The sequence below is a fragment of the Oncorhynchus keta genome, chromosome 14, assembly GCF_023373465.1.
Source record: "Oncorhynchus keta strain PuntledgeMale-10-30-2019 chromosome 14, Oket_V2, whole genome shotgun sequence".
Lineage (NCBI taxonomy): Eukaryota > Metazoa > Chordata > Actinopteri > Salmoniformes > Salmonidae > Oncorhynchus > Oncorhynchus keta.
Genome location: NC_068434.1, coordinates 50,760,447 through 50,787,256, shown reverse-complemented (window position 1 = coordinate 50,787,256; position 26,810 = coordinate 50,760,447). Strand labels below are relative to the sequence as shown.

Here is a 26,810-nt window from a genome sequence, read left to right as displayed (position 1 = left end):
GCGGGATCCATTGACACCTGCCAATAGCCACTGTTCAGATCCAGATTACTAAAGATGGATGCTCCTGCCAGAGATTCCAGTATGTCATTTATGTTTGGTAGAGGGTAGGCATCGCTTTCTGTTATGGCATTCGGCTTCCTGTAGTCCACACAGAATCGATATCCACCATCTTTCTTAGGAATCAGGACAACCGGAGAAGCCCATCCAGAAAAAGAAGGTTCCACAATTCCATTCTCCAACATGCTTTTGAGCTGTTCATTGAGAATTGCCAGTTTGGCGGGGGACAGCCTGTAGGGACGCTGCTTAATGGGGACCTCATGCCGGGTATAGATTTTGTGTTTGAAGACGGTTGTACGGCCAAGTGTAAGAGTACAGACCTCACTGTTCACGTCCAACATCTGGGAGAGCTGCCACCTTTCATCATCCGACAGATATGCCTGTTCCACTGCTTGTTTGATGTAGAAATCCGCATCAGGTTTGTTTTTGCTCTCGGATAGAAGGGGGGGTACGGCGGTAATCAGGGTGATAGTTGGGTTCTCAGACTTCACTGGTGGAACATGTTTTTGTCTTTGTCTCTTTATATTTTCTCTGTCTCTGACTTGACCTTGTCCGGACTCTGCATAATGTAGCAGGCTCCAACCTGAAATCAGTGCATTACCAGGTTGAAATGGATGAAGCTGGGAATAGTCAGAGTGTAGCCGATAGGAGGGTTCGGACATAGAGATGGTCAGTCCACTGAAGAACAGGAAGTCTAGGCCAAGGACTACAGCAAATGCAAGGCTTGAATCTGCAAGTATTGCCACAGGAAGGTTAATAGTCTCACCATGCAGTTTTATTATTATACTAATCCAGCCCAAGGGGGTGGTAGGTTCTCCATTGGCCAAGTACAATGGTCCCTCCTCCCATGTTCGTAGCTCCTCATGAGGTAATGCCATGTTCTGCCACAGGGCCTCTTGCATCAGGGTGTCGATTATGGCCTTCCTTCTCCAGTTCCTAACAGTCAGAGGAACCAATAGTTGTTGCGGAATAGGAATAAGACCGCTAGCTGTGCTGTCTAAAGGCTTCATGGTGGGCATTAAGGCTGACCCAATTGTATGCAAGCCACCACGCCTGTGTAGACTTTCAGTCTGTCCTTTCTGACCTTTTCCTGAATCCTGACGCTGGACATAGAGCGGGCAAGAATCTGGAGGATGTTGGACTTTACACCTCCAACACATAACCAGACTTTTGTCCTGGATCTTGGGTACAAATATCTGAGACGGTTTAGCCCCAGGAGAGTTCTGGGTATACTGGGATGAGGGAACAGTGTTTTTAGTTTGGAGGTGCTGCTTCCAGTCCTTCTCAAACTGAGTCCCAAGACGCACCAGATCATCCACATTTTGCACACGTTCTCGAAGTTGACTAGCAAGGCGGGGAACCATGTTCTGAAGAAGGAGTTTGACCATCTCCTGCTCAGTAATGTCAGCCTTCCATCTCCTACATAGAACTCGATAGGAGAAGGCAAAGTCCCGTATTGGCTCTGCTTCACCCTGGACTCTGTTACGAACACGTTCCGCCAGTTCATCCCCATAGTCCTCTGAAAGGAAGGCTAAGAGGAATATTTTTTGAAACTCCTCCCAGGTTGACACATGTTCACGGGCTATCTCCCACCAGTCTCTTGCTGTACCATGGAGAACACTGCGGAGGGTGGCAAGAACCTCCAAGTCAGTAAGGGGCCGGATAGAAAGAAAATCATTACACTTAGATAAGAAAAACAGTGGATCAACATCATCTTCTGGACTTCCAAAAGTGGGGAAAAGTAGTTTTATAGGGAGGGAGCGCTCTATAGGAGGCATGACAGTGGCAGAGGGAGTTCTGTTGTTTAACAATATCTTCAGAGGGGTTTTTGTAGTGCTACCTGTTCCTATTCCATTACTGGCCAAGCCAGTGGCAGAGGTAAAACCTGAGGGAGGTGCAGAAGATTTGTCCAGAAGAGAAAAGCACTGCATTACGTCCTGGTGCAGCCCTTCCAGTTGAAGATCTGTGGCCTTCTGTGCTTTTTCCATCTCATTAACGGTGTCCTTTTGACTCTGTTCAATCAAAAATCGTAGTTCCCCTGTGAGAGAGTTCTTCATGTCCTCCATAACATCCTTCAGATAAGAACACACTCCCTTCACAACAGAGGCTGACTCCTCTGCTCTCTGTTTTTGTTCCTCCTCAAGAAAGAGTATGACTTGATGATGGTTAGTTTCCATTTGTGTTTTGAACCGGTGCAGTTTTCCTTGAATATCCTGCTTCAGAGAATCTTGTAAATATGTCTGTCTCTGAACAATTTGTTGTTGGTTTTCCTCCATTTGACAGGGAAGGTAATCCAACCTCCTCTGCACATCGGTCTGATGAGCCTCCACACATTCACTGAGTTTGCGAATGGCATTCTCCTGCATTGTCAATCTATGATTGGTGTGTGTCCATTGATGTTCCAGTTGTCCAGTGATCACAGAGACACCACTCCCAGTCTCGCTGGACAGGGTAACAGGAAGGGGTTGAGGGGAGGGTAATGGTGGAGATGTTATAGGTGAGCCAGAAGCCTGGGGATTAGGGGCAGTGCTATCCAACTCCATTAGTTCATCGAGTCCTTCCACAATGAAAGAATCCCGAACATGATTACCGTCAGGTGTGTCCACATTGACACAGTATGGGGTTCCAACAAAAGACATGATTCAACCTTGTGTGGATGGTGTCATGGGTGTTTCTCTTCAAGTCCCTGTTCGGGTGCCAATTCTGTAGCGGTATTTATTAACCTGTTAAGTCGACCCTCTACTTTTTCGAACATTCTGTTAAAAATCGCGCAACATTTCAGCGCCCTGCTACTCAGGCCAGGAATATAGTATATGCATATGATTAGTATGTGCGGATAGAAAACACTCAGACGTTTATAAAACTGGTTAAATCACGGCTGTGACAATAACAGAACGTGCGTTTCATCGAAAAGTGCAGGAATATCTGATCACTGAAAATGGAAAAAAATATCCATCCGCGACTTCAAGGAATTGTTCAAAGTGAATCGAATTAAATGAGGCCGAGGTTGCAGTGCCTACAGCTTCCACACGTTGTCTAGAGTCTTGTCATTTGATTCGCAATTGATTCTTGGTCTAACCGAATCAAGAGAATCGATTCCCTCCGGTCTCCGACCGGATGTTTTGGTCAAGCTCTCTCCAAGACATTTTTTCGAAACAGACACCTATAGAATTGACATCGCCTCCCGATGAATTGTATTGCTTATTAACGTGTACTAATACCTAAAGTTGCATTACAAAAGTATTTCGAAGTATTTTGTGAAAGTTTATCGTCGACTTTTTGAATTTTAAAAAATGACGTTACGTTATGAAACGCTATTTTTTTCCGTTTATCACAGTCTTCATAGATCGATATCTAGGCTATATATGGACCGATTTAATCGAGAAAAAAAACCAATAGTGATTATGGGACATCTAGGAGTGCCAACAAAGAAGATGGTCAAAGGTAATGAATGTTTTATATTTTATTTGTGCGGTTTGTGTAGCGACGACTATGCTAATTATTTTGTTTACGTCCCCTGCGGGTCTTTTGGGGTGTTACATGCTATCAGATAATAGCTTCTCATGCTTTCGCCGAAAAGCATTTTAAAAATCTGACTTGTTGCCTGGATTCACAACGAGTGTAGCTTTAATTCAATACCCTGCGTGTGTATTTTAATGAACGTTTGAGTTTTAACTAATACTATTAGCATTTAGCGTAGCGCATTTGCATTTCCAGAGCTCTAGATGGGACGCCTGCGTGCCAGGTAGGACCAAGAGGTTAAGAGAGGGGTAAATAAAGTCCCTGTTCGAGCGCCAATTCTGTAGCGGTATTTATTAAGAGAGGGGTAAAGAAATATTTTGTTTGGGCGCGCCAGGCAGGTATTAACCCTGCCGAAAGGAAAAGAGTAGAATAGAGAGAGTACCACTACCAGACCCACACACATCACACAATAATACCTCATACAATAATACTAATACTAATAATGGCAGAGCAATTCAACAGCAACTTCATACAAGAACGAACCCAGTCATCAACATAGGATTTGCAATAATCTGTATTATTTTCTAGTGGGTGAGTGCAGAGGGTATGAATGTGGGGGGTGTTCATCGACACAACAAAGGCCTTAAAAATGTCCACAGTCTTCTCGGCCACATGTCATTAGTACACCCCACCTCAATACAGTTCACATAATATACAACTTGCAAGTAACCTACTAAAATGTCCATCCAAATACTTCTGGCAGGGAAATAATAGTCCAGCTCTAATGAACTTCAATGGGCAGTGCATTTAACAAATAGAGAGTCTGTTGCAGGGTAAAGCACTGGAATGAGAGCGAAGAGAAAGAGAGAGAAAAAGATCAATCTTAGCTGTGGTCTTCAGGCCTGCCGGTGTCTGACTGTCCGATGGTTTGTTGATTTGTTTGTTAAAGCTTCGCAACAATGTTGCTACTAATCCATGAGATCCATAACGGGTGCGGTCCCAAACAAAAACAACCAGGATCTAAAGCGATCACACCGATGATTGAGTTAAATACTTTATAAACTACAAACGCTGAAAACAAACAACACTTCTGCAGCACACACAATCAAACTGTCGCGCCACCCAAGAGCTCCTCCCCAAAGAGCTGAACGAGCTCTCTTTATTTCCTCATTCCTTACTGCTCATGCCCTCTTAAAGTGGCAGCGCACGGTGAAGGCTCCAAGCAGATTTCGCCACAACATTCATCTGTACCAACAATAGTACGGAAGTATAAACACCATGGGACTATGGAGCCTTCATACAGCTAGAGATTAATGTACTTTGGTGCAAAAAGTGAAAATCAATCCCAGAATAGCAAAAGGACCTTCTGAAGATGCTGGAGGAAACAGGTACAAAAGTATCTATCCACACAGTAAAATGAGTTCTATATCGACATAACCTGAAAGGCCACGCAGCAAGGAAGGAGCCACTGCTCAAAAACCGCCATAAAAAAGCCAGACTACGTTTTTCAACTGCACATGGGGACAAAGATCGTACGTTTTGGAGAAATGTTCTCTGGTCTGATGAAACAATTATAGAACCGCTTGGCCATAATGAATATTGTTCTGTTTGGAGGAATAAAGGGGATGCTTGCAAGCAAAAGAACACCATCCCAACCATGAAGCACAGGGGTGGCAGCATCATGTTGTGGGGGTGCTTTTCTGCAAGAGGGACTGGTGCACTTCACAAAATAGATGGCTGCATGGGGATGGAAAATTATGCAGATATATGGAAGCTACATCTCAAGACATCAGTCAGGAAGTTAAAGCTTGGTCGCAAATAGGTCTTCCAAAAATGGACAATGACCCCAAGCATACTTCCAAAGCTGTAGCAAAATGGCATAAGGACAACAAAGTCAAGGTATTGGGAGTGGCAAGCACAAAGCCCTGACCTCAATCCTGTAGAAAATGTGTGGGCAGAACTGAAAAAGAGTGTGGGAGCAAGGAGGCTGACAAACCTGACTCTGTTACACCAGCTCTGTCAGGAGGAATGGGCCAAAATTCACTCAACTTATTGTGTGACGCATGTGGAAGGCTACCCGAAACGTTTGACCCAAGTTAAACTATTTGAAGGCAATGCTACCAAATACTAATTGAGTGTATGTAAACTTCTGACCCACTAGGAATGTGATGAAAGACATAAAAGCTGAAATAAATAAATCATTCTCTCTACTATTATTATTACATTTCACATTCTTAAAATAAAGTGGTGATCATAACTGACCTAAAACAAAAAATCTTCAATTGAATTAAATGTCAGGAATTGTGAAAAACTGAGTTGAAATGCATTTGGCAAAAGTGTATGTAAACTTCTGACATCAAGTGTATTTTATATTCTTTAGGTCGAGTCCCACTCTGAACACTATGACAAAAACACTAAAGACTAAATGGCTCTCCTCCAGCAACAGTTAAATCTTTAATCTAGGGTCAGCTACCTCAGGGGCACACAAAATAAATGCATGCTCATCTTTATTTACAATTCCACTTAAGAATATGTTTCCTTTGCCAATACAGCAGCTTTTATTACTTCTGGCAACCCTTGCCTACACACACTACTCAATTAGGGGACACCTTGAGGTCATTATGGAATAATTACTCATTTGTTATTGATGACAAATGTGCTTTTGGCATGGGAACCACCGTCTATTAGTGCAGTGCAAGTGCAGTAGAGCCGTGCGAGTAATTCCCATGCCGACATCCCATGTACTGGATCCGCTTGGCTTCCTGTCTCCAACTTTTAAAATGCCCATTTAGCACTCCCATTCTGATCATCAATTTAAAGCAGAGGTCATCTGATGTGTAATTACTGGAAGACTTTAAGGGGTTGACATCATCGCCTACATCGCAAATGGCACCCTATTTCCTATATAGTGCACTACTTTTGATGAAAAAGTTGTGCACTATGTAAGGAATAAGATGCCATTTGGGACACATACTTTCTCTTTTCGAAACACATGACCATCTGGGGCTAGGGCTTGATGGCAACAGTCATAAAGGATTAAACCGCAAGTCGACAGACTTCTACAACTTTGTTTGCTAATGTGTTTTACTGCATAAGTGAGGGGATGGGGGCATGTATTTCACTAATGGACTAAATTAAGAATGACAGACCAGAAAAGACATTACACTTACGCTATTTTTTTCTGGCAGAAAACTAGTTATTACATTTGCTGTCCACATGCAATCATCATTTGTCCTTCTATATCTGGAAAAAAATCAAATATGATCAGATTAAATTCATACTTAATCTTGAGAGAGTAGATTTAATTGAAGCACCGTATACAACAACAAAGAAAACTGTTAGGGAGATTGACAAATCATTATACAGATAAACTTTTTAACAGTACAAAAATAAAGATTCTATATTTTCACCACAAAAGCAATTGTGGCAAATTACTGAGTCAAACAACTAAGAAAGCATAGAAATAAACAAGTGAGAATATATAGTCTCTATTCATGTTTATGGCATATAACACTTTATACTTAAGGTATCTAAATCAAACTGTATGCTACAGAAAGATGAACTTGTTAGTCCAGTGATATGGCTCTTTGGGTAACTCCGCCGTTAAACTAATTTGCCATTGAAAAAGCAGCAAACATCTAAAAACAGGAATGTGCATTACAATAGCCCAAATGATATCAACTGCCCTAGAAACAAACAAATTACTTGACTTTTAAATACAAGGTTATCTGTGCATATGAGAAAAATGTACACAAAATTCATAGGTTAATGTATGTCTTGTCATCAGAAAAAATTGTAGGGAGTAATCATTTAATGAATCATAGCATACATTCTTGCTTAAACAAAAACAATTATGTTAGCGAGAAACAAAGTGTACTGGTTGGGATACTGTAGAAGCTAGGCGGTTCAAAAATATAAATAAATCACACTTACATTTGCCATACAAAAACAAATATTTTGAACAGGTAGAATGAAAGCGGCTTAGCAGTCCTGAGCACAGACGACATGCTGGGTTTATATATGCACAACATTTACCATATTAGCAGTGAATACATAAAATTGGGAGAGCATCCTTGTGAATATTACACTAACAATCCTTATTCAACAAATATACTTAAATACCCATGTACATGAGGATACATACATAAGATTAAATCAAACTCATAATATCCCAGCTCTCTAAAATATCATTTTGATAAGCATTTATTACACTTAGGTTTAAAACTAGGATGTCTAATGTAGGAATAATAACTCATTTATCAGCATGTGTCTCAAAACCTAAATTAGATAGCCGCACCTTCCTGAACAGAAAACAAAACAATGACACAGAAGAATAACATGATTGAATAAGAAATGTGATACCATACCAGGAATATAGTTAGAAATTAAAACTTTTTTCCAACAATAACACATTACATTTCAATCTCTCAAAATTAAAAATGTTCTACGTAAAAACAAAAAGCAAATGCATGCTTAAAACATTATTGTTCACAAAAACACACCTGTCATTATACCCAATCCTCAAGGCTGCTAAGCCAATACCATTTTATTGCAAAAACTAGACAAAATAGATTATACTACATCTTGGTCAAAGATAAGGCGATACATAAAAAAAAGTATACTTAAGACGAGTGTATCCCAAAATTGCCAAGTAAAATATCAGTTTTTAGGTTTAGTTATTCTACAGCGAATGCATTACAAACAGGAAAGGTACGCCGCAAAGTGTTGAAAATATACTTTAGAAACCTCAATAGTACTGTTAATAGCTCTCTTTTCGTCTCAATGATTCCAAAGTCTTAATTAGATGGGTGTCCACTCTAATGCTCCTGGAAGATATTTTAAAAAGGAAAATGTTATGTAGTTTAACCATGTACACAACAGCACATCCCAATACACACATGCATGTAAACTTTTCAAGACTTGCCAGTAATAGTTGACATACACTGAGTGTACAAAACATTAAGAACAGCTGTGATCCCTTATCGACGTCACTTGTTAAATCCACATCAATCAGTGTAGAAGGGGAGCGAAAGATTAAATAAGGATTTGAAAGCCTTGATACAATGAGACATTAATTGTGTATGCGTACCATTTAGAGGGTGAATGTGCAAGACAAAAGATTTAAGTGCCTTTGAATGGGGTATGGTAGTATGTGTCAAGAACTACAATGTTGCTGGGATTTTCACGCTTAACAGTTTCCCGTGTGTATCAATAACGGTCCACCACCCAAAGGACATCAAGCCAACTTGACACAACTGTGGGAAGCATTGTAGTCAACATGGGCCAGCATCCCTGTGGAAAGCTTTCGACACCTTGTAGAGTCCATGCCCTGACGAATTGAGGCTGTTCTAAGGGCATGCAGCTCAATGTTAGGAAGGTGTTCTTAATGTTTTGTACACTCAGTGTATATAAACAGAGAGTGCTGTTTAGCGGCAGAGCTGTTCATAGGCAGAGTAGGCACTTTTAAGAGGCAGAGAGAGCTGTTCAGAGAGAGCTGTTTAAAAGCAGAGACAGAGCTGATTAGAGACATAAGATTAGAGGCAGAGTTGTTTAGAGACAGAGCTGTTTAGAGACAGAGCTTGTTTAAAGACAGAGAGCTGTTTAGAGTCATAAAGAGGGAGGCCTAATTAGTGGAAGAAACCATTGTTTAGAGAGCTGTTTAGAACCAGTGTTAGTATAAGTTTGGCAGTGTTGTACATTACCTGAAGACCTGGGCCCTGGGTTGCCTGTGCACCCGGCCAGAGGTACGCTCCCTGCTGCCTGTAATATTCTGCCATAGCTGCACTGTATTCTGGGAGTGAGCTCTGCTGCTGAGATGTCTGACCTTTTGGGACACAAGCGTATAGACATTCCGAGAAAACAGCATCAAATAAAGCTATCATAATTGAAATTGCAATCTTGACTATGTCTAAAGACAACTGACAAATGGAATGAATTCTTATAATAATCCTCCCATGCTTTGCTGTAGTCATGGACAATAATCTGAGCTTGGGTCTTTTGGCCTGCAAACACAGAATGGGCCATTACACAATGGTGGACATGGAGAATCATAATCATTACGTTATCTGCAATATATACCACTGGAGATATACTGCGCCAAATGCCGAACCGCAAGCTTTGCTGCAGTTGCACTAAATGTATGGCAAAAATAATGCAATGGTTCGAAAAGTCATGTGGGTATGACAGCGTTTTCACTGTCAGAGCACTTGCCTAGCTTTTTATAATACTGCTCCCAAGCTGTAGAGTAGTCCATCTGGCCTGCCTGGGATCCATTGTGACCTGTACCCAAATAAAATAACATTGCATTAAATATAGAACAAAAAACAGTTTATTTCAAATCTGTCATTCTGCCCCTGAACAGGCAGTTAACCCACTGTTCCTAGGCCGTCATTGAAATTAAGAATTTGTTCTTAACTGACTTGCCTAGTTAAATAAAGGTTAAAAAAATAAAAAATAATAATAAAAAAGCCATGGTAGACTCCCCTTCCAATTGGCTTAGAAGTAAAATAGATGAGTGGATGAAAGTGAATGTGTACCTTCTACACCTGGTTCATTGTAGGGCTGCACAATTAATCCAATTTACATCGAAATTGCAAGATTGACACATGCAATATACATATCGCAAGAGGCGGTGAAATGATCAAATGCCACTCAGCCGCGTGCAAAGTCTGTTTTTATAGTTTACTCTTTGTTACTTAGGACAATAAGTTGGGTGAATTTTGACCCGTTCCTCCTGCCAGAGCTGGTGTAACTGAGTCGGGTTTGGAGGCCTCCTTGCTCGCACACGCTTTTTCAGTTCTGCCCACAAATTTTCTATAGGATTTTGGTTAGGGCTTTGTGATGGCCACTCCAATAACTTGACCTTGTTGTCCTTAAGCCATTTTGCCACACCTTTTGAAGTAACTTGCTGGGGGTCATTGTCCATTTGGAAGACCCATTTACAACCAAGCTTTAACTTCTTGACTGATATCTTGAGATGTTGCTTCAATATATCCACATTATTTTCCTGCCTCATAATACCATCTATTTTGTGAAGTGCACCAGTCCCTCCTGCAGCAAAGCACCATACAACATTATGCTGCCACTCCCGCGCTTCATGGTTGGGATGGTGTTCTTCGGCTTGCAAGCGCCCCCCTTTTTCCGCCCCCCTTGTTTCATCAGACCAGAGGACATTTCTCCAAAACGTACAATCTTTGTCCCCATGTGCAGTTGCAAACCGTTGTCTGGCTTTTTTTATGGCCGTTTTGGAGCAGTGGCATCTTCCTTGCTGAGCGGCCTTTCATGTTATGTCGATATAGGACTCGTTCTACTGTGGATAGATACTTTTGTACCCGTTTCCTCCAGCTTCTTCACAAGGTCCTTTGCTGCTGTTCTGGGATTGATTTTCACTTTTCGCACCAAAGTACATTCATCTCTAGGAGACAGAACATGTCTCCTTCCTGAGCGGTATGAAGGCTGTGTGGTCCCATGGTGTTTATACTTGCGTACTATTGTTTATACAGATGATCCCGTGGTACCTTCAGGTGGTTGAACATTTCTCCCAAGGACGAACCAGACTTGTGGAGGTCTACAATTTCTTTTCTGATGTCTTGGCTGATATCTTTTGATTTTCCAATGATGTCAAACAAAGAGGCACTGAGCTTGAAGGTAGGCCTTGAAGTACACCTCCAATTGACTCAAATAATGTCAATTAGCCAATCAGAAGCTTCTAAAGCCATGACAATTTTCTGGAATTTTACAAGCTGTTTAAAGGCACAGTCAATTTAGTGCATGTAAACTTCTGACCCACTGGAATTGTGATAGTGAATAATAAGTGAAATAACCTGTCTGGATTGGTTGAAAAAATAGTTTTAATGACTCCAACATAAGTGTATGTAAACTTCCGACTTCAACTATGTAAATAAGGTATTTTGATGTTTCGCTTGTTTCGCTTGGTCATTATGGGGTATTGTGTGTAGATTGATGAAGACCGTTTTTATTTAACTTCAATGGGATAGGGGGCAGCATTTTCACTTTTGGATGAAAAGCGTGCCCAGAGTAAACTGCCTCCTACTCAGTCCCAGATGCTAATATATGCATATTATTATATGCATGTTAGTATTGGATAGAAAACACTCTGAAGTTTCTAAAACGGTTTGAATGATGTCTGTCAGTATAACAGAACTCATATGGCAGGCTAAAACCGGAGAAAAAAAAATCTGAGGTTTGTCGTTTTTCAACTCAGCTCCTATTGAAGATACAGTGGGATATTGGTTATGTTGCACTTCCTAAGGCTTCCACTAGATGTCAACAGTCTTTAGAACGTTATTTGATGCTTCTACTATGAAGGGGGGCTGAATGAGAGGGGAATGAGTCAGAGGTCAGAGTCCCACGAGCTGACCATGCGCTTTCATGAGAGAGTTCGCTCTCGTACCATTGCTTTTCTTCAGACAATGGAATTCTCCGGTTGGAACATTATTGAACATTTATGATAAAAACATCCTAAAGATTGATTCTATACATCGTTTGATATGATTCTACAACCAGTAATATAACTGTTTGGAATATAACTGTTTCGTCCGACCTTTCCGCTGGAAGTTGCACGCCCGTTTCGATTTGTTTACCAAACGCCCTAAAAAAAGGAGGTATATGGACATAAATGATGACCTTTATCAAACAAATCAAACATTTATTGTGGAACTGGGATTCCTGGGAGTGCATTCTGATGAAGATCAAAGGTAAGGTAATATTTATAATGTTATTTCTGACTAACGTTGACTGCGCAACATGGCGGATATTTCTTTTGGCTGGTTTGGGCTCTGAGCTCCGTACTCAGATTATTGCATGGCATGCTTTTTCCGTATAGTTTTTATTAAATCTGACACAGCGGTTGCATTAAGGAGAAGTTTATATAAATTCCCATGCATAACACTTGAATTATCATCAACATTTATAATGAGTATTTCTGTGAATTGATGTGGATCTCTGCAAAATCACTGCATGTTTTGGAACTACTGAACATAACACAGCAATGTAAAATTAGATTTCTGGATATAAATATGCACTTTATCGAACAAAACATACATGTATTGTGTAACATGAAGTCCTATGAGTGTCATCTGATGAAGATCATCAAAGTTTAGTAATTTATCTTATCTCTATTTGTGCTTTTTGTGACTCCTCTCTTTGGCTGGAAAAATTGCAGGGTTTTTCTGTGACTTGGTCGTGACCTAACAATCGTTTGTGGAGCTTTCGCTGTAAAGCATTTTTGAAATCAGACACTGTGGCTGGATTAATGAGAATTTTATCTTTAAAATGGTGCCTAATACTTGTATGTTTGAGAAATTTTATTTATGAGATTTCTGATGATTTGTCAATTTCATTGGCTGTTGGCGAGGGGTTCAGCGGAACCCCAGTCCTAGACATGTTAACCTATTTTAGAATAAGGCTGTACTGTAACAAAATGTGGAAAAAGGGAAGGGGTCTGCAGCGTTTTAGCCAAGTGCAACCAGCTTGATCGTTGCGCTGACCATTTTGTTTCAGTGGTGAACATAGAGATCAGCCTGGTTCCACCATGTTAGCGGAGTTGATATTAATTGTAAAATACAAGACAACGTTGCCAAATGTTTACGAGATGTGCTTTAAGACAAGTTGTAGCGCTACGGTGACTTACTGTGGTCTTGCTGGCCTTGAGGCTGCCATGTTTGATAAGCCGTCCCCCATCCCCCTGTCATTAAAGTCTGGGCTCCACTGCCACAACTGATCAAGACAGAAAGCAGGCAGAACGACAGCAACACAAAGAAAATGCATATATACAAAAAAATGACAGGGTTGAACAGAAACTGACTTACTTTTGATGAGTTGCAGGGCTTTGAGTGTAAGGGCTCAACCCAAAACTACCATTGCTCACTATTCCTGAGCCCTGGAAAAAACATGAGACATTCAACATGGTTAACTAAAGTAAATAACAACAGTTTAATTAATTTAAATCATGGTGGTATTTATTTAGTCGACTAACAGCTAATAATGAAACATATAAATTGCAAGCAATTTGCCTAGGTAGCCTTGCCTAGCTCTTATTTTTTATTTAACCTTTATTTAACCAGGAAAATACCATTGAGACTCTTTTTCATGGGAGACATGGCCAAGAAGGCAGCAACAATCAATACATTACATAATTAAAACAAACAACATGATCCAGCGTAAAAACAGCATTTACACTCCTCTGTAACAGGGTCTCCATCAATATTTTAAATTCAGTGGCACTAACAAATCTAGATGAAGCATGGATTGTAAGACTATTCCATGCATCTTGTGCACAAGAAGAGAAGGCAGTCATGCTTAATACTGTGAAGGTCCTGGGGACTTTAAGTAGCAACCACCTAGCAGACCGGGTATGGTAACTGCTGGAGGTGAAGGAGACCAGACTACAGAGGTAAAGAGGGAATTTTCCCAGAAGGGCTTTGTAGATGAACACATACAAATGTATCTTTCTGCGCATATAAAGGGAGGTCCAACCTACCATTTGGTACAATGTGCATTGGTGGGTGAGTGTCTTGGCATTTGTAATAAAGCACAAGGATGCATGATAAACAGAGTCCAGTCTCTGTAGGAAGGAGGTGGTTGCATGCATATACAACAAGTCACCATAATCAATTACAGAGAGAAAAGTGGCCTGAACAAGCTTCTTTCTAGCCATAAGTGGGAAGCAAGCCTCATTACGAAAATAAAAATCAAATTTCAGCTACCTAAACTCGTTGCTCCATCCAAACGCTACGCCACGCCCATGAACGTTAGTTTCTTCTCTGCAATGAGTCTGGATCTAAGTACCTCCACAATGATTGCTCCAAGAAACCGATGGGTTGGGCCAGAGTAAGAACATACGTGGGTAAAGCGGCATTGTGAAAATTCACCATTGTCTTTGATAATCGGAATTGTTAGAGATTATCCAATCGCTGGTGACTTTGTTTTGTACAACACCCCTCATGTTGATGTCTCCACAAACGACTTCAAAGACGGCCATCTCAGACTGAAGTATGTAGCGAACACAGAGCAGCGGAAGAAATCAGTTTAAGTCGTCAGACAATAAATAGGTAGTCATGTTGACTTATCGAGACTTAGTCTTTGGACTTAAAGGCACTTAACTTGGGGGAACTTACTCCGATCTTGTCGTCAATGAGCTGGCATGCTACCTCCATCTGTTGCGGGGTGCCTCTGATGGAGAAGACGCGAACATTGGGGTCGGTGTTGGGAGGGGGGTTCCTCTGCAGCTCCACGTGGGCTCCAGACTGCTGGTTGATGCTCTTGATGGTATCTCCGCCTAGACAAACAACACACATCACACCACATGAGGCCACTGACGGATGGGAATAACACATACTTTGTCAACGCCCTTGATGTTTTGGATGCAATAGTGTTGGGCCGCTATATGATAGTGTTGGGAATTGGCAATATTTGACCTCGATGATATATGGTTAAGATATCGTGATGCGCAAGAATTATTCTCCATTTGAAATCAAAACCATGCAGTTTCACAAAATTATTTTTAAACGACGAATTATGTTTTTCACCATAACAGTATTTTATCATCACAAATAAGTACACAAATAGCCATCTGGAATTATTTAGTCATTAGCGGCGCAAAACGATATTGGATATCCCTTTAAATCTTTTGATGATAATATGATCAACTAGTACTTCACCTGCATTCATACACACTGCATATAAAAAGGTGCATTTCTAATATTATGACTCAATGGCCGAGAGGTCTGGAGTTCGTATTTGAAGTGTAAGGGAATGTTGTACGCTAATTAACTAAAAAAAGGAAGCAAAAAAGTATACACCTCTCCACATCTCAATTTTCCTTTACATCCGTGAAAATTTGCAACAAAAATAGATTGCACTTCCCACCGACCCGACATTAAGGGTGAGTGCCACCTGATGAGTGCCACCAGTCTATGTACTGTCTGCAACTCGACTTCTGTATGTGGGGAGCAATTACACGTCAGGCCAAACAGAATCATTACGGCTGGGGAAGGATTTTTTTATTTTATTAAACCGTATCCCTTTTTTTGTTGTTGAATTTTGCAGTCTGTGGCTCTTTTGAAGCGAGCAGGGCAGGCATTCAGAAATTGGTTCCCCCCTGTGCCAAGTCCTCTCAAAGACCCCCGGATGGCCACCCGTTCTTCCACCTCGACTCAAAAGAGCAGGCTGGCTTCTCAAGTAGGGGCCGCTGATGTCCGAACATCAATTACACGTTTGTTCACATTTTGGTGACACGTTGTCAACCCCGCTTGAACCCGGGCTGAAAAAGCCAGAGAAAAGAGTCCTCCTCCCGCTGCCAATAGACTACCCCGGGCCATTAACCCATTGTCAACCAAATGAAACTTCTGCATTAATGAAGCCATTATGAGGTCTCCAGTCAGAAGGAGAGAGGAATAAAGGCACTGACTATTCAGTGCCAAGGAGTGGGCCATGGTTAGTGGAGATAATAAGGCCCTATCAATGAAGCTGCTGGTTCAGGTTGCCAGAGACAGAGAGGGGGGATTTGGATTTAAGATGAATTTAAATGAGGGAGACGCAGGACCACAAGTACTCTCTCTTATATGTGAATAAGAGTTTGTAGCAGTCAAACCCACAATATTTTCGTCTGACCTGTATGATTGCGTGTGCCACGGGTGTTAACCGCACCTGTTGTTCCGACGTAGGTGTATTAAAATTTAGCTTTAATCTGTGCAGAGGAATTTCACATATCCATATAGGTCGGAAATTAATTTCTGAATGGTTTAGAGCCAGTGTTGTACAAATGCATTTTGAAAGTCAATCAAGTTGTTGGATAAACTAGCATTTCTGAAGAATTTAGTAAACAGTGTAGGTAGGTCCTGATCATGTTTGTCTCCTATCAATATTGTTGTACAAAACACTTGAATCCATTTCCTACCAGTTCAGATACCTGCTGCTAGCATTCAGTAGCACAAGTAGCGGAAGGCTCTGTTATGACTTAACAAGTGAATTCAATTGCCACATTGTAAGTACTTCCCAAGTCAATAATATTTTCTTATTATTGACTTAGGAAGTAATTACAAGGTGGCAATTGAATATATATATATATACACAGTTGAAGTCGGACGTTTATATACACCTTAGCCAAATACATTTAAACTCAGTTTTTCACAATTCCTGACATTTAATCCTTGTAAAAAAACTTTATTTTAATCATGTGAAATGTCAGAATAATAGTAGAGAGAATTATTTATTTCAGCTTTTATGTCTTTCATCACATTCAAAGTGGATCAGAAGTTTACGTGCTATCAATTAGTATTTGGTAGCATTGCCTTTAAATTGTTTAACTTGGGTCAAAGATGTCAGGTAGCCTTCCCACAATAAATTGGGTGAATTTTGGCCCATTCCTCCTGACAGAGCTGGTTTAACTGAGTCAGGTTTGTAGGCCTCCTTGCTTGCAAAATGTTTTTCAGTTCTAACCACAAATTCTCTATGGAATTGAGGTCAGGGCTTTGTGATGGCCACTCCAATACCTTGACTCTGTTGTCCTTTGGAAGTATGCTTGGGGTCATTGTCCATTTGGAAGACCCATTTGCAACCAAGTTTTAACTTCCTGAGTGATGTCTTGAGATGTTGCTTCAATATATCCACAATTTTCCTCCTTCATGACGCCATCTATTTTGTGAAGTGCACCAGTCTCTCCTGCAGCAAAGCACCCCCACAACATGATGCTGCCACCCCAGTGCTTCACGGTTGGGATGGTGTCTTTGGCTTGCAGGCCTCCCCCTTTTCCCTCCAAACATAATGATGGTCATTATGGCCAAATGGTTCTATTTTTGCTTCATCAGACCAGAGAACATTTCTCCAAAAAGTACGATCTTTGTCCCCACGTGAAGTTGCAAACCGCTGTCTGACTTTTTTATGGCGGTTTTTGAGCAGTGGCTTCCTTGCTGCGTGGCCTTTCAGGTTATGTCGATATAGGACTCGTTTTTACTGTGGATATAGATACATTTGTACACGTTTCCCCCAGCATCTTCACAAGGTCCTTTGTTGTTCTTCTGGGATTGATTTGCACTTTTCGCACCAAAGTACGTTCATCTCCAGGAGACAGAACGCATCTCCTTCCTGAACGGTATGACGGCTGCGTGGTCCCATGGTGTTTATACTTGTGTACTATTGTTTGTACAGATGAACGTGGTACCTTCAGGCGTTTGGAAATTGCTCCCAAGGATGAACCAGACTTGTGGAGGTCTACAATTATTTTTCTGAGGTCTTGGCTGATATCTTTTGATTTTCCCATGATGTCAAACAAAGAGGCAATGAGTTTGAAGGTATGCCTTGAAATACATCCACAGGTATACCTCCAAATGACTCAAATTGTGTCAATTAGCCTATCAGAAGCTTCTAAAGCCATGACGTAATATTCTGGAATTTTCCAAGCTGTTTAAAGGCAGTCAACTTAGTGTATGTAAACTTCTGACCCACTGGAATTGTGATAGTAAATTATAAGTGAAATAATCTGTCTGTAAATAATTGTTGGAAAAATTACTTTTGTCATCCATAAAGTAGATGTCCTCACCGACTTGCCAAAACTATAGTTTGTTAACAAGAAATTTGTGGAGTGATTGAAAAACGTACGTAAACTTCCAACTTCAACAGTATATACACACAATCGTTCAAAAGTTTGGGGTCACTTAGAAATGTCCTTGTTTTTGAAGGAAAAGCACATTTGTCCATTAAAATAACATCAAATTGATCACAAGTGTAGACTTTGTTAATGTTGTAAATGACTATATATATATATATATATATATATATATATATATATATATATATATGACTAACACACTATGCACCTCTTTGAGGAATTCCATAGGGGATTGTTCTATTGCTATGGCCATATATTATACAATGGGGCTAGGAAGGAACATGGCTCGTCGCTTTGGTTGTCCCCTTCTTCTCACTAGGGTTGTGGTGGAATTCAGGGGTTTGTGGGGGATGTAGGTCTGACAGAGGGGTGAGCAGAGGCACTGGCTGCATGGGGCATCATAAAGACATCAATCACTGTGCCGAAAAGGGCGTCGTGACAGGGCACAGAACGGCTGCCTTCCATCCATATTGGCCGTTTCTTATGGTAATGCCAAGATGGGGCCCTCTGCAACCAGGTTTATTTGTCCCATTCACCTCTGCACAGAAGGCACTTGACATTTCTATTGCTCAGTTCTTTATTATAGGTGAAGCCCCCCCCTTCAACCGACCCACCCTAAACACAAATACCCCCGCCGCGGCTCGCACACTCGCGGCTCGCCAATCGCTAAATGGTCAATGACTTTTACATAGCAGGCAATAGAGTGAGCATGAATAGCAAATAAGCTAATTCGAAACCGTCATTCACTCATTTGAGCCCATTGCCCGGAAAACGGATCTCATTAGATGGACTGGGGCAATCTTCCAGATGATTGAGGGCTGTTATAATGCAACTCAAACAATTAATATCACATTTCTTCATATGTATTATTCCCCTCATTAAGCACTTTACGTAGGTGAGAATAGCACTTTTAAAAGACATATATATATATATAACACACACACACGAGTGCAGGGGGAGAAAGTGAGAGACAGAAAGGGAGAGAGGGGACTCTACAACGTTATAATCCGTTTTGGTTGAGTTGCGCCGTTTCCCCCACAGAGCTGTGTTGGCCCGAGTGTGCCCTATAGTACACGGACACAGCCCGCGCAGCACAGCAGGAGGTAGGAGAAATGTCCGAGTCACACAAGATGGATTATAACGTTGCGGATAAAGTTCGGAAGGACACAATTTCATATGTGAAATTTCATAGTGTAATTTGTGGTTTGCCTTTAAAATAAATGTCCCTCAGTGAAAATGATTCAAACTGATACAAATAGTGGAATCATACCATATTTGTACTAGATAATGCTGAACCAGGTTGGTATGTTAAATAAATTCAACAAAAGACAAAAATCAGTTGAAATCGCACTGTGGATGTAAAATACTTAAAGTACAGCCTAATTTATGGATTTGTGCACCCAAGAAATGGGGTATCAGCCTACTTCGTGACACTCACAGAACACAACTGTGTAGAGTTTACATAAATATTAGCGTCTTAGCTCCGCTCAGCTTCCCCTGTTGTTTCATCGCCCCCAACATATTCAAACTATCATGGCCGTTTGAGACAAAAACCCTATACGTACTGACCAACTATGGTTTGCATGCCCTGCCGAAGGACCCTATCATGCAGAATACGTGGTTGGAGTTCGCAATGGTGGTGAGTATACAGGTAACTAGACCATAGACTGCTGGTCATGTATGTGGTTATGTACAGTATATCTGAAAAGTTGTATTAAAAACACACACAGCTTTATAAACAAGTAGGCTAATTTTACAGGCAAGCAGATACAACTAGTAGAGCCATTTTGGTTGTGAAGTACATCTTTAGAACAAAATACCACTTTGCTGTCTATTATATCACCCTGTCACAGGCCCTCCCAGTCAACACCACCTCATAAGATTGCCTGCTGCAGCTGTTTGAGAGATGTCCAGCTTGTAGCCGAACATGCAGCATAGAGAAGACCAGCAAGGGGGCCCTCATCAGTGTGTGTGTGTGTGTGTCCGACCAGTATTTTTGATGAGGGGCCAGGAGCTGATCTACGCTGCTATGCCCATCAATGGGGCTCTGGAAAAGACCTCACCTCCAGCCTCACCTCTTGCCTGCTCTCCAATGGTCGCTGATGGGGAGAAAATAATTTGGTATGTTTAGTCTGACCTGTTCAAACTTCAACATAGTATATGTTTGTGTCAGATATCACCTATCCCTAACTGCTATTGGTAATAGAACCATAATTGTGTATGTGTTCACAAAAACATGTATGGAGCCAGCACACAAAGACTTGCAAGATGATGTGATGAAGTCCAAATTGACAGACGGGCTTGATACTGATGTCTCTGAATTAGGGCTGTCCCCGACACAAACAAAATCACTAACATGAAATGTAAACTAATTTGTGCACAACATTTTAGAGAAATAAGCTTTTTGTGAGTATGGAACATTTCTGGAATCTTTTATTTCAGTATATATATAAAAAAAAGAAGCATGACAAGGTAGAGTAATGGGATAATGTGTTATTGTGGTGTGTGAAGAATCCAATCATTTACCTTGCATGTGGTACAAATCACATTATTGTGGAAGCACCTCCTCTAAGAGTATGAATTAAGCTGTTAGAGAAGGTTTAAATCCTACGCAACCTGCCTACACATAGTTTGAAGTAGAATACGAGCATAGTTACTGTAGTAGCTCAAAGCTGTGTGCTGGGAAAAACTTGGTAGAGCATGGGTGGAATTGGCACTGTGGTGCTCATGTGAATTTCCTTTATCTTTTAGGCTTCACACTAATGCCTATTCTCATTTCAATTGTAGTTTTTTGTTTTTAATATAGTGAAAGTTGATCAAAGTTAGGATAGCCTGAATATATGATTTGGTGTCGCTAGCTTGAACGGTTCAAGAGTTACTGTTAGTGAGTTAATTCACGCTTATTTATGCAAATATATATAGTTATTGCTGATAGAAGTTTTTAAGAATCAGAAGTTAGGATAGCCCAAACATGTGAAAGTTGATTTGTTGTCTCAATGGTTACTGTTGTTGAGTTATTTCATGCAAATGTGCAGTTAAAGATTTTAAAGAATGTTAAGTTGGGATAGCCTGAACGTTTAAAGTCAGTCTTGTAGCTTAATTGGCCAAATAACAAGTCTATTTTTAATAGCTAACCCTGTATTCCTAAGGTTCTCATTTAAACCCAAGTGAATTCATGCAAATCTAAAATCGTTATAGTCAACAAAGTATACATACTATAAAAACATATCTTGAAAAGCAATCAAAGTTGGGATCGTCTGAACATCTCAACGTTGGTTTGGAGTTGATCACTTAAACAGTGAAAAAAAATAAAAAAAAATAATAATAATATATATATATATATAGTGGGGCAAAAAAGTATTTATTCAGCCACCAATTGTGCAAGTTCTCCCACTGAAAAAGATGAGGCCTGTAATTTTCATCATAGGTACACTTCAACTATGACAGACAAAATGAGAAAAAAAAAATCAGGGAAATCACATTGTAGGATTTTTAATGAATTAATTTGCAAATTATGGTGGAAAATAAGTATTTGGTCACCTACAAACAAGCAAGATTTCTGGCTCTCACAGACCTGTATAACTTCTTCTTTAAGAGGCTCCTCTGTCCTCCACTCGTTACCTGTATTAATGGCACCTGTTTGAACTTGTTATCAGTATAAAAGACACCTGTCCACAACCTCAAACAGTCACACTCCAAACTCCACTATGGCCAAGACCAAAGAGCTGTGAAAGGACACCAGAAACAAAATTGTAGACCTGCACCAGAATGGGAAGACTGAATCTACAATAGGTAAGCAGCTTGGTTTGAAGAAATCAACTGTGGGAGCAATTATTAGGAAATGGAAGACATACAAGACCACTGATAATCTCCCTCGATCTGGGGCTCCACGCAAGATCTCACCCCGTGGGGTCAAAATGATCACAAGAACGGTGAGCAAAAATCTCAGAACCACACGGTTCTGCCCCACTGTATAAAGTATAAATGCTATCAAAAATATTTTCTCAAGCAACCCGAGTTGGGGCAGTCTAGACACATGGAAGTTGCATAAGGTGAATGCACCAATTTGTAAGTCGCTCTGGATAAGAGCGTCTGCTAAATGACTTACACGTAAATGTAAATGTTTCGTGCTAATAGTTTAAATTGTTTAAGCTCTAGAGTGGGTTAAAGAAATTCAATTATATGATTTGGTAAAAAATCTAGAGTTGTTCTTTGCCTTCAGCAAGCACCCTTATTAATAATTTGAATATTTAAGAAATCTAGAGTTGTGCTTTGCTTAGCAAGCACACCTAATAATCGAGAGGACAATGTATAACTAACAGATCCCGATGCCATTTGATATTATGAACACAAGCGTTCTAAATAAGGAGGTGGAGAATAGGGCATTCAATACGTTGAATGATAATGGTTTTATCATTTTGAGATCAATCACACCCTAGTGAGTCATACAGTGCCTTCAAAGAGTATTCTTGACTTTGTCCACATTTTCCTGTGTTACAGACTGAATTCAAAATTGATTAAATACATTTTTTCCTCTCCCATCTATACACAATACCCCATAATGACAAAGAAAAAACAAGTATTTTGAAAATGTAGCAAAATTATTGAAAATAAAATACAGAAATATCTCATTTACATAAGTATTCTCATCCCTTAGTCAAAACATGTCAAAATCACCTGTGGAAACGATTCCAGTCTTTCTGGGTCTCTAAGAGCACCTGGATTGTGCAATATTTGCACATTTATTTTTATTTTTATTCTTCATGCTGTCAATTGGTTGTTGATCAATGCTAGACAGCCAATTTCATGTCTTGCACAGATTCGAGGAGATTTAAGTCAAAAGTTTAACTAGGCCACTCAGGAACATTCAATGTCACCTTGTTAAGTAATGTCAGTGTATATTTGGCCTTGTGTTTTAGGTTATTGTCCTGCTGAAAGGTGAATTCATCTCCCAGTGTCTGGTGGAAAGCAGACAACCAGGTTTCCTCTAGAATATTGCCTTTGCTTAACTTTATTCCATTTATTTTTTATCCCAAAACCACTCCCAGTCCTTGCCGATGACAAGATTACCCATAACAAGATGCAGCCACCACCATGCTGCGAAATATGAAGAGTGGTACTCAGTGATGTGTTGAATTTGCCCCAAATATAGCATTTGTATTCAGGACATAAAGTTAATTTCTTTGCTACATTTTTACTTTAGTGCCTTATCGCAAACATGATGCATGTTTTGGAATATTTTTTATTCTGTACAGGCCTCCTTTTCAAATCTGTAACTTAGGTTAATATTGTGGAATTACATTTACATTTAAGACATTTAGCAGACGCTCTTATCCAGAGCGACTTACAAATTGGTGCATTCACCTTATGACATCCAGTGGAACAGCCACTTTACAATAGTGCATCTAAATCTTTTAAGGGGGTGAGAAGGATTACTTTATCCTATCCTAGGTATTCCTTAAAGAGGTGGGGTTTCAGGTGTCTCCGGAAGGTGGTGATTGACTCCGCTGTCCTGGCGTCGTGAGGGAGTGTGTTCCACCATTGGGGAGCCAGAGCAGCGAACAGTTTTGACTGGGCTGAGCGGGAACTGTACTTCCTCAGTGATAGGGAGGCGAGCAGGCCAGAGGTGGATGAACGCAGTGCCCTTGTTTGGGTGTAGGGCCTGATCAGAGCCTGGAGGTACTGAGGTGCCGTTCCCCTCACAGCTCCGTAGGCAAGCACCATGGTCTTGTAGCGGATGCGAGCTTCAACTGGAAGCCAGTGGAGAGAGCGGAGGAGCGGGGTGACGTGAGAGAACTTGGGAAGGTTGAACACCAGACGGGCTGCGGCGTTCTGGATGAGTTGTAGGGGTTTAATGGCACAGGCAGGGAGCCCAGCCAACAGCGAGTTGCAGTAATCCAGACGGGAGATGACAAGTGCCTGGATTAGGACCTGCGCCGCTTCCTGTGTGAGGCAGGGTCGTACTCTGCGGATGTTGTAGAGCATGAACCTACAGGAACGGGCCACCGCCTTGATGTTAGTTGAGAACGACAGGGTGTTGTCCAGGATCACGCCAAGGTTCTTAGCGCTCTGGGAGGAGGACACAATGGAGTTGTCAACCGTGATGGCGAGATCATGGAACGGGCAGTCCTTCCCGGGAGGAAGAGCAGCTCCGTCTTGCCGAGGTTCAGCTTGAGGTGGTGATCCGTCATCCACACTGATATGTCTGCCAGACATGCAGAGATGCGATTCGCCACCTGGTCATCAGAAGGGGGAAAGGAGAAGATTAATTGTGTGTCGTCTGCATAGCAATGATAGGAGAGACCATGTGAGGTTATGACAGAGCCAAGTGACTTGGTGTATAGCGAGAATAGGAGAGGGCCTAGAACAGAGCCCTGGGGACACCAGTGGTGAGAGCGCGTGGTGAGGAGACAGATTCTCGCCACGCCACCTGGTAGGAACGACCTGTCAGGTAGGACGCAATCAAGCGTGGGCCGCGCCGGAGATGCCCAACTCGGAGAGGGTGGAGAGGAGGATCTGATGGTTCACAGTATCGAAGGCAGCCGATAGGTCTAGAAGGATGAGAGCAGAGGAGAGAGAGTTAGCTTTAGCAGTGCGGAGCGCCTCCGTGATACAGAGAAGAGCAGTCTCAGTTGAATGACTAGTCTTGAAACCTGACTGATTTGGATCAAGAAGGTCATTCTGAGAGAGATAGCGGGAGAGCTGGCCAAGGACGGCACGTTCAAGAGTTTTGGAGAGAAAAGAAAGAAGGGATACTGGTCTGTAGTTGTTGACATCGGAGGGATCGAGTGTAGGTTTTTTCAGAAGGGGTGCAACTCTCGCTCTCTTGAAGACGGAAGGGACGTAGCCAGCGGTCAGGGATGAGTTGATGAGCGAGGTGAGGTAAGGAGAAGGTCTCCAGAAATGGTCTGGAGAAGAGAGGAGGGGATAGGGTCAAGCGGGCAGGTTGTTGGGCGGCCGGCCGTCACAAGACGCGAGATTTCATCTGGAGAGAGAGGGGAGAAAGAGGTCAGAGCACAGGGTAGGGCAGTGTGAGCAGAACCAGCGGTGTCGTTTGACTTAGCAAACGAGGATCGGATGTCGTCGACCTTCTTTTCAAAATGGTTGACGAAGTCATCTGCAGAGAGGGAGGAGGGGGGGAGGGGGAGGAGGATTCAGGAGGGAGGAGAAGGTGGCAAAGAGCTTCCTAGGGTTAGAGGCAGATGCTTGGAATTTAGAGTGGTAGAAAGTGGCTTTAGCAGCAGAGACAGAGGAGGAAAATGTAGAGAGGAGGGAGCGAAAGGATGCCAGGTCCGCAGGGAGGCGAGTTTTCCTCCATTTCCGCTCGGCTGCCCGGAGCCCTGTTCTGTGAGCTCGCAATGAGTCGTCGAGCCACGGAGCGGGAGGGGAGGACCGAGCCGGCCTGGAAGATAGGGGACATAGAGAGTCAAAGGATGCAGAAAGGGAGGAGAGGAGGGTTGAGGAGGCAGAATCAGGAGATAGGTTGGAGAAGGTTTGAGCAGAGGGAAGAGATGATAGGATGGAAGAGGAGAGAGTAGCGGGGGAGAGAGAGCGAAGGTTGGGACGGCGCGATACCATCCGAGTAGGGGCAGTGTGGGAAGTGTTGGATGAGAGCGAGAGGGAAAAGGATACAAGGTAGTGGTCGGAGACTTGGAGGGGAGTTGCAATGAGGTTAGTGGAAGAACAGCATCTAGTAAAGATGAGGTCGAGCGTATTGCCTGCCTTGTGAGTAGGGGGAAGGTGAGAGGGTGAGGTCAAAAGAGGAAAGGAGTGGAAAGAAGGAGGCAGAGAGGAATGAGTCAAAGGTAGACGTGGGGAGGTTAAAGTCGCCCAGAACTGTGAGAGGTGAGCCGTCCTCAGGAAAGGAGCTTATCAAGACATCAAGCTCATTGATGAACTCTCCGAGGGGACCTGGAGGGCGATAAATGATAAGGATGTTAAGCTTGAAAGGGCTGGTAACTGTGACAGCATGAAATTCAAAGGAGGCGATAGACAGATGGGTAAGGGGAGAAAGAGAGAATGACCACTTGGGAGAGATGAGGATCCCGGTGCCACCACCCCGCTGACCAGAAGCTCTCGGGGTGTGCGAGAACACGTGGGCGGACGAAGAGAGAGCAGTAGGAGTAGCAGTGTTATCTGTGGTGATCCATGTTTCCGTCAGTGCCAAGAAGTCGAGGGACTGGAGGGAGGCATAGGCTGAGATGAACTCTGCCTTGTTGGCCGCAGATCGGCAGTTCCAGAGGCTACCGGAGACCTGGAACTCCACGTGGGTCGTGCGCGCTGGGACCACCAGATTAAATGGAATAACTACAATGTTGTTGATCCATCCTCAGATTTCTCCTATCACAGCCATTAAACTCTGTAGCTGTTTTAAAGTCACTATTGGACTCATGGTGAAATCCCTGAGCGGTTTCCTACCTCTATGGCAGGTATTCCCAAACTGGGGTACACGCAATGCTGTCAGGGGTACGACAAATAGAAATGTGATTCACATTTTCAAACAGTACATTTATATTTTCCAATAGGGCTATACATTTGGGTGAGTAATTGTTTTCCCCCTCGCCTGAGCAGCCTTGTTTCACTGCCGAAAATAAACTTCAACAATATAGTGTTCAGAGAAATAACAACAATGTCAAATACATGTAGCCTAGTCAAATAATTA

General features: G+C 41.9%; 1 protein-coding gene across 3 annotated transcripts in view; it reads right to left on the bottom strand.

Moving 5' to 3' along the window:
• Positions 1–6,804: 6,804 nt before the first annotated feature.
• LOC118393580 (far upstream element-binding protein 3-like) overlaps positions 6,805–26,810 on the bottom strand; it is an 83,409-nt gene continuing 63,403 nt past the window's right edge. For all 3 annotated transcript variants that reach the window (XM_035786365.2, XM_035786362.2, XM_035786364.2), the window contains exons 13-18: positions 14,658–14,818; positions 13,350–13,420; positions 13,172–13,257; positions 9,730–9,798; positions 9,222–9,343; positions 6,805–8,345 (exon numbers count right to left, since the gene is read on the bottom strand). In XM_035786365.2, coding sequence (XP_035642258.1) covers positions 8,337–8,345; positions 9,222–9,343; positions 9,730–9,798; positions 13,172–13,257; positions 13,350–13,420; positions 14,658–14,818 — 518 coding nt within the window. In that variant the 3' untranslated portion in view covers positions 6,805–8,336. The remainder of the gene's footprint in view (positions 8,346–9,221; positions 9,344–9,729; positions 9,799–13,171; positions 13,258–13,349; positions 13,421–14,657; positions 14,819–26,810) is intronic.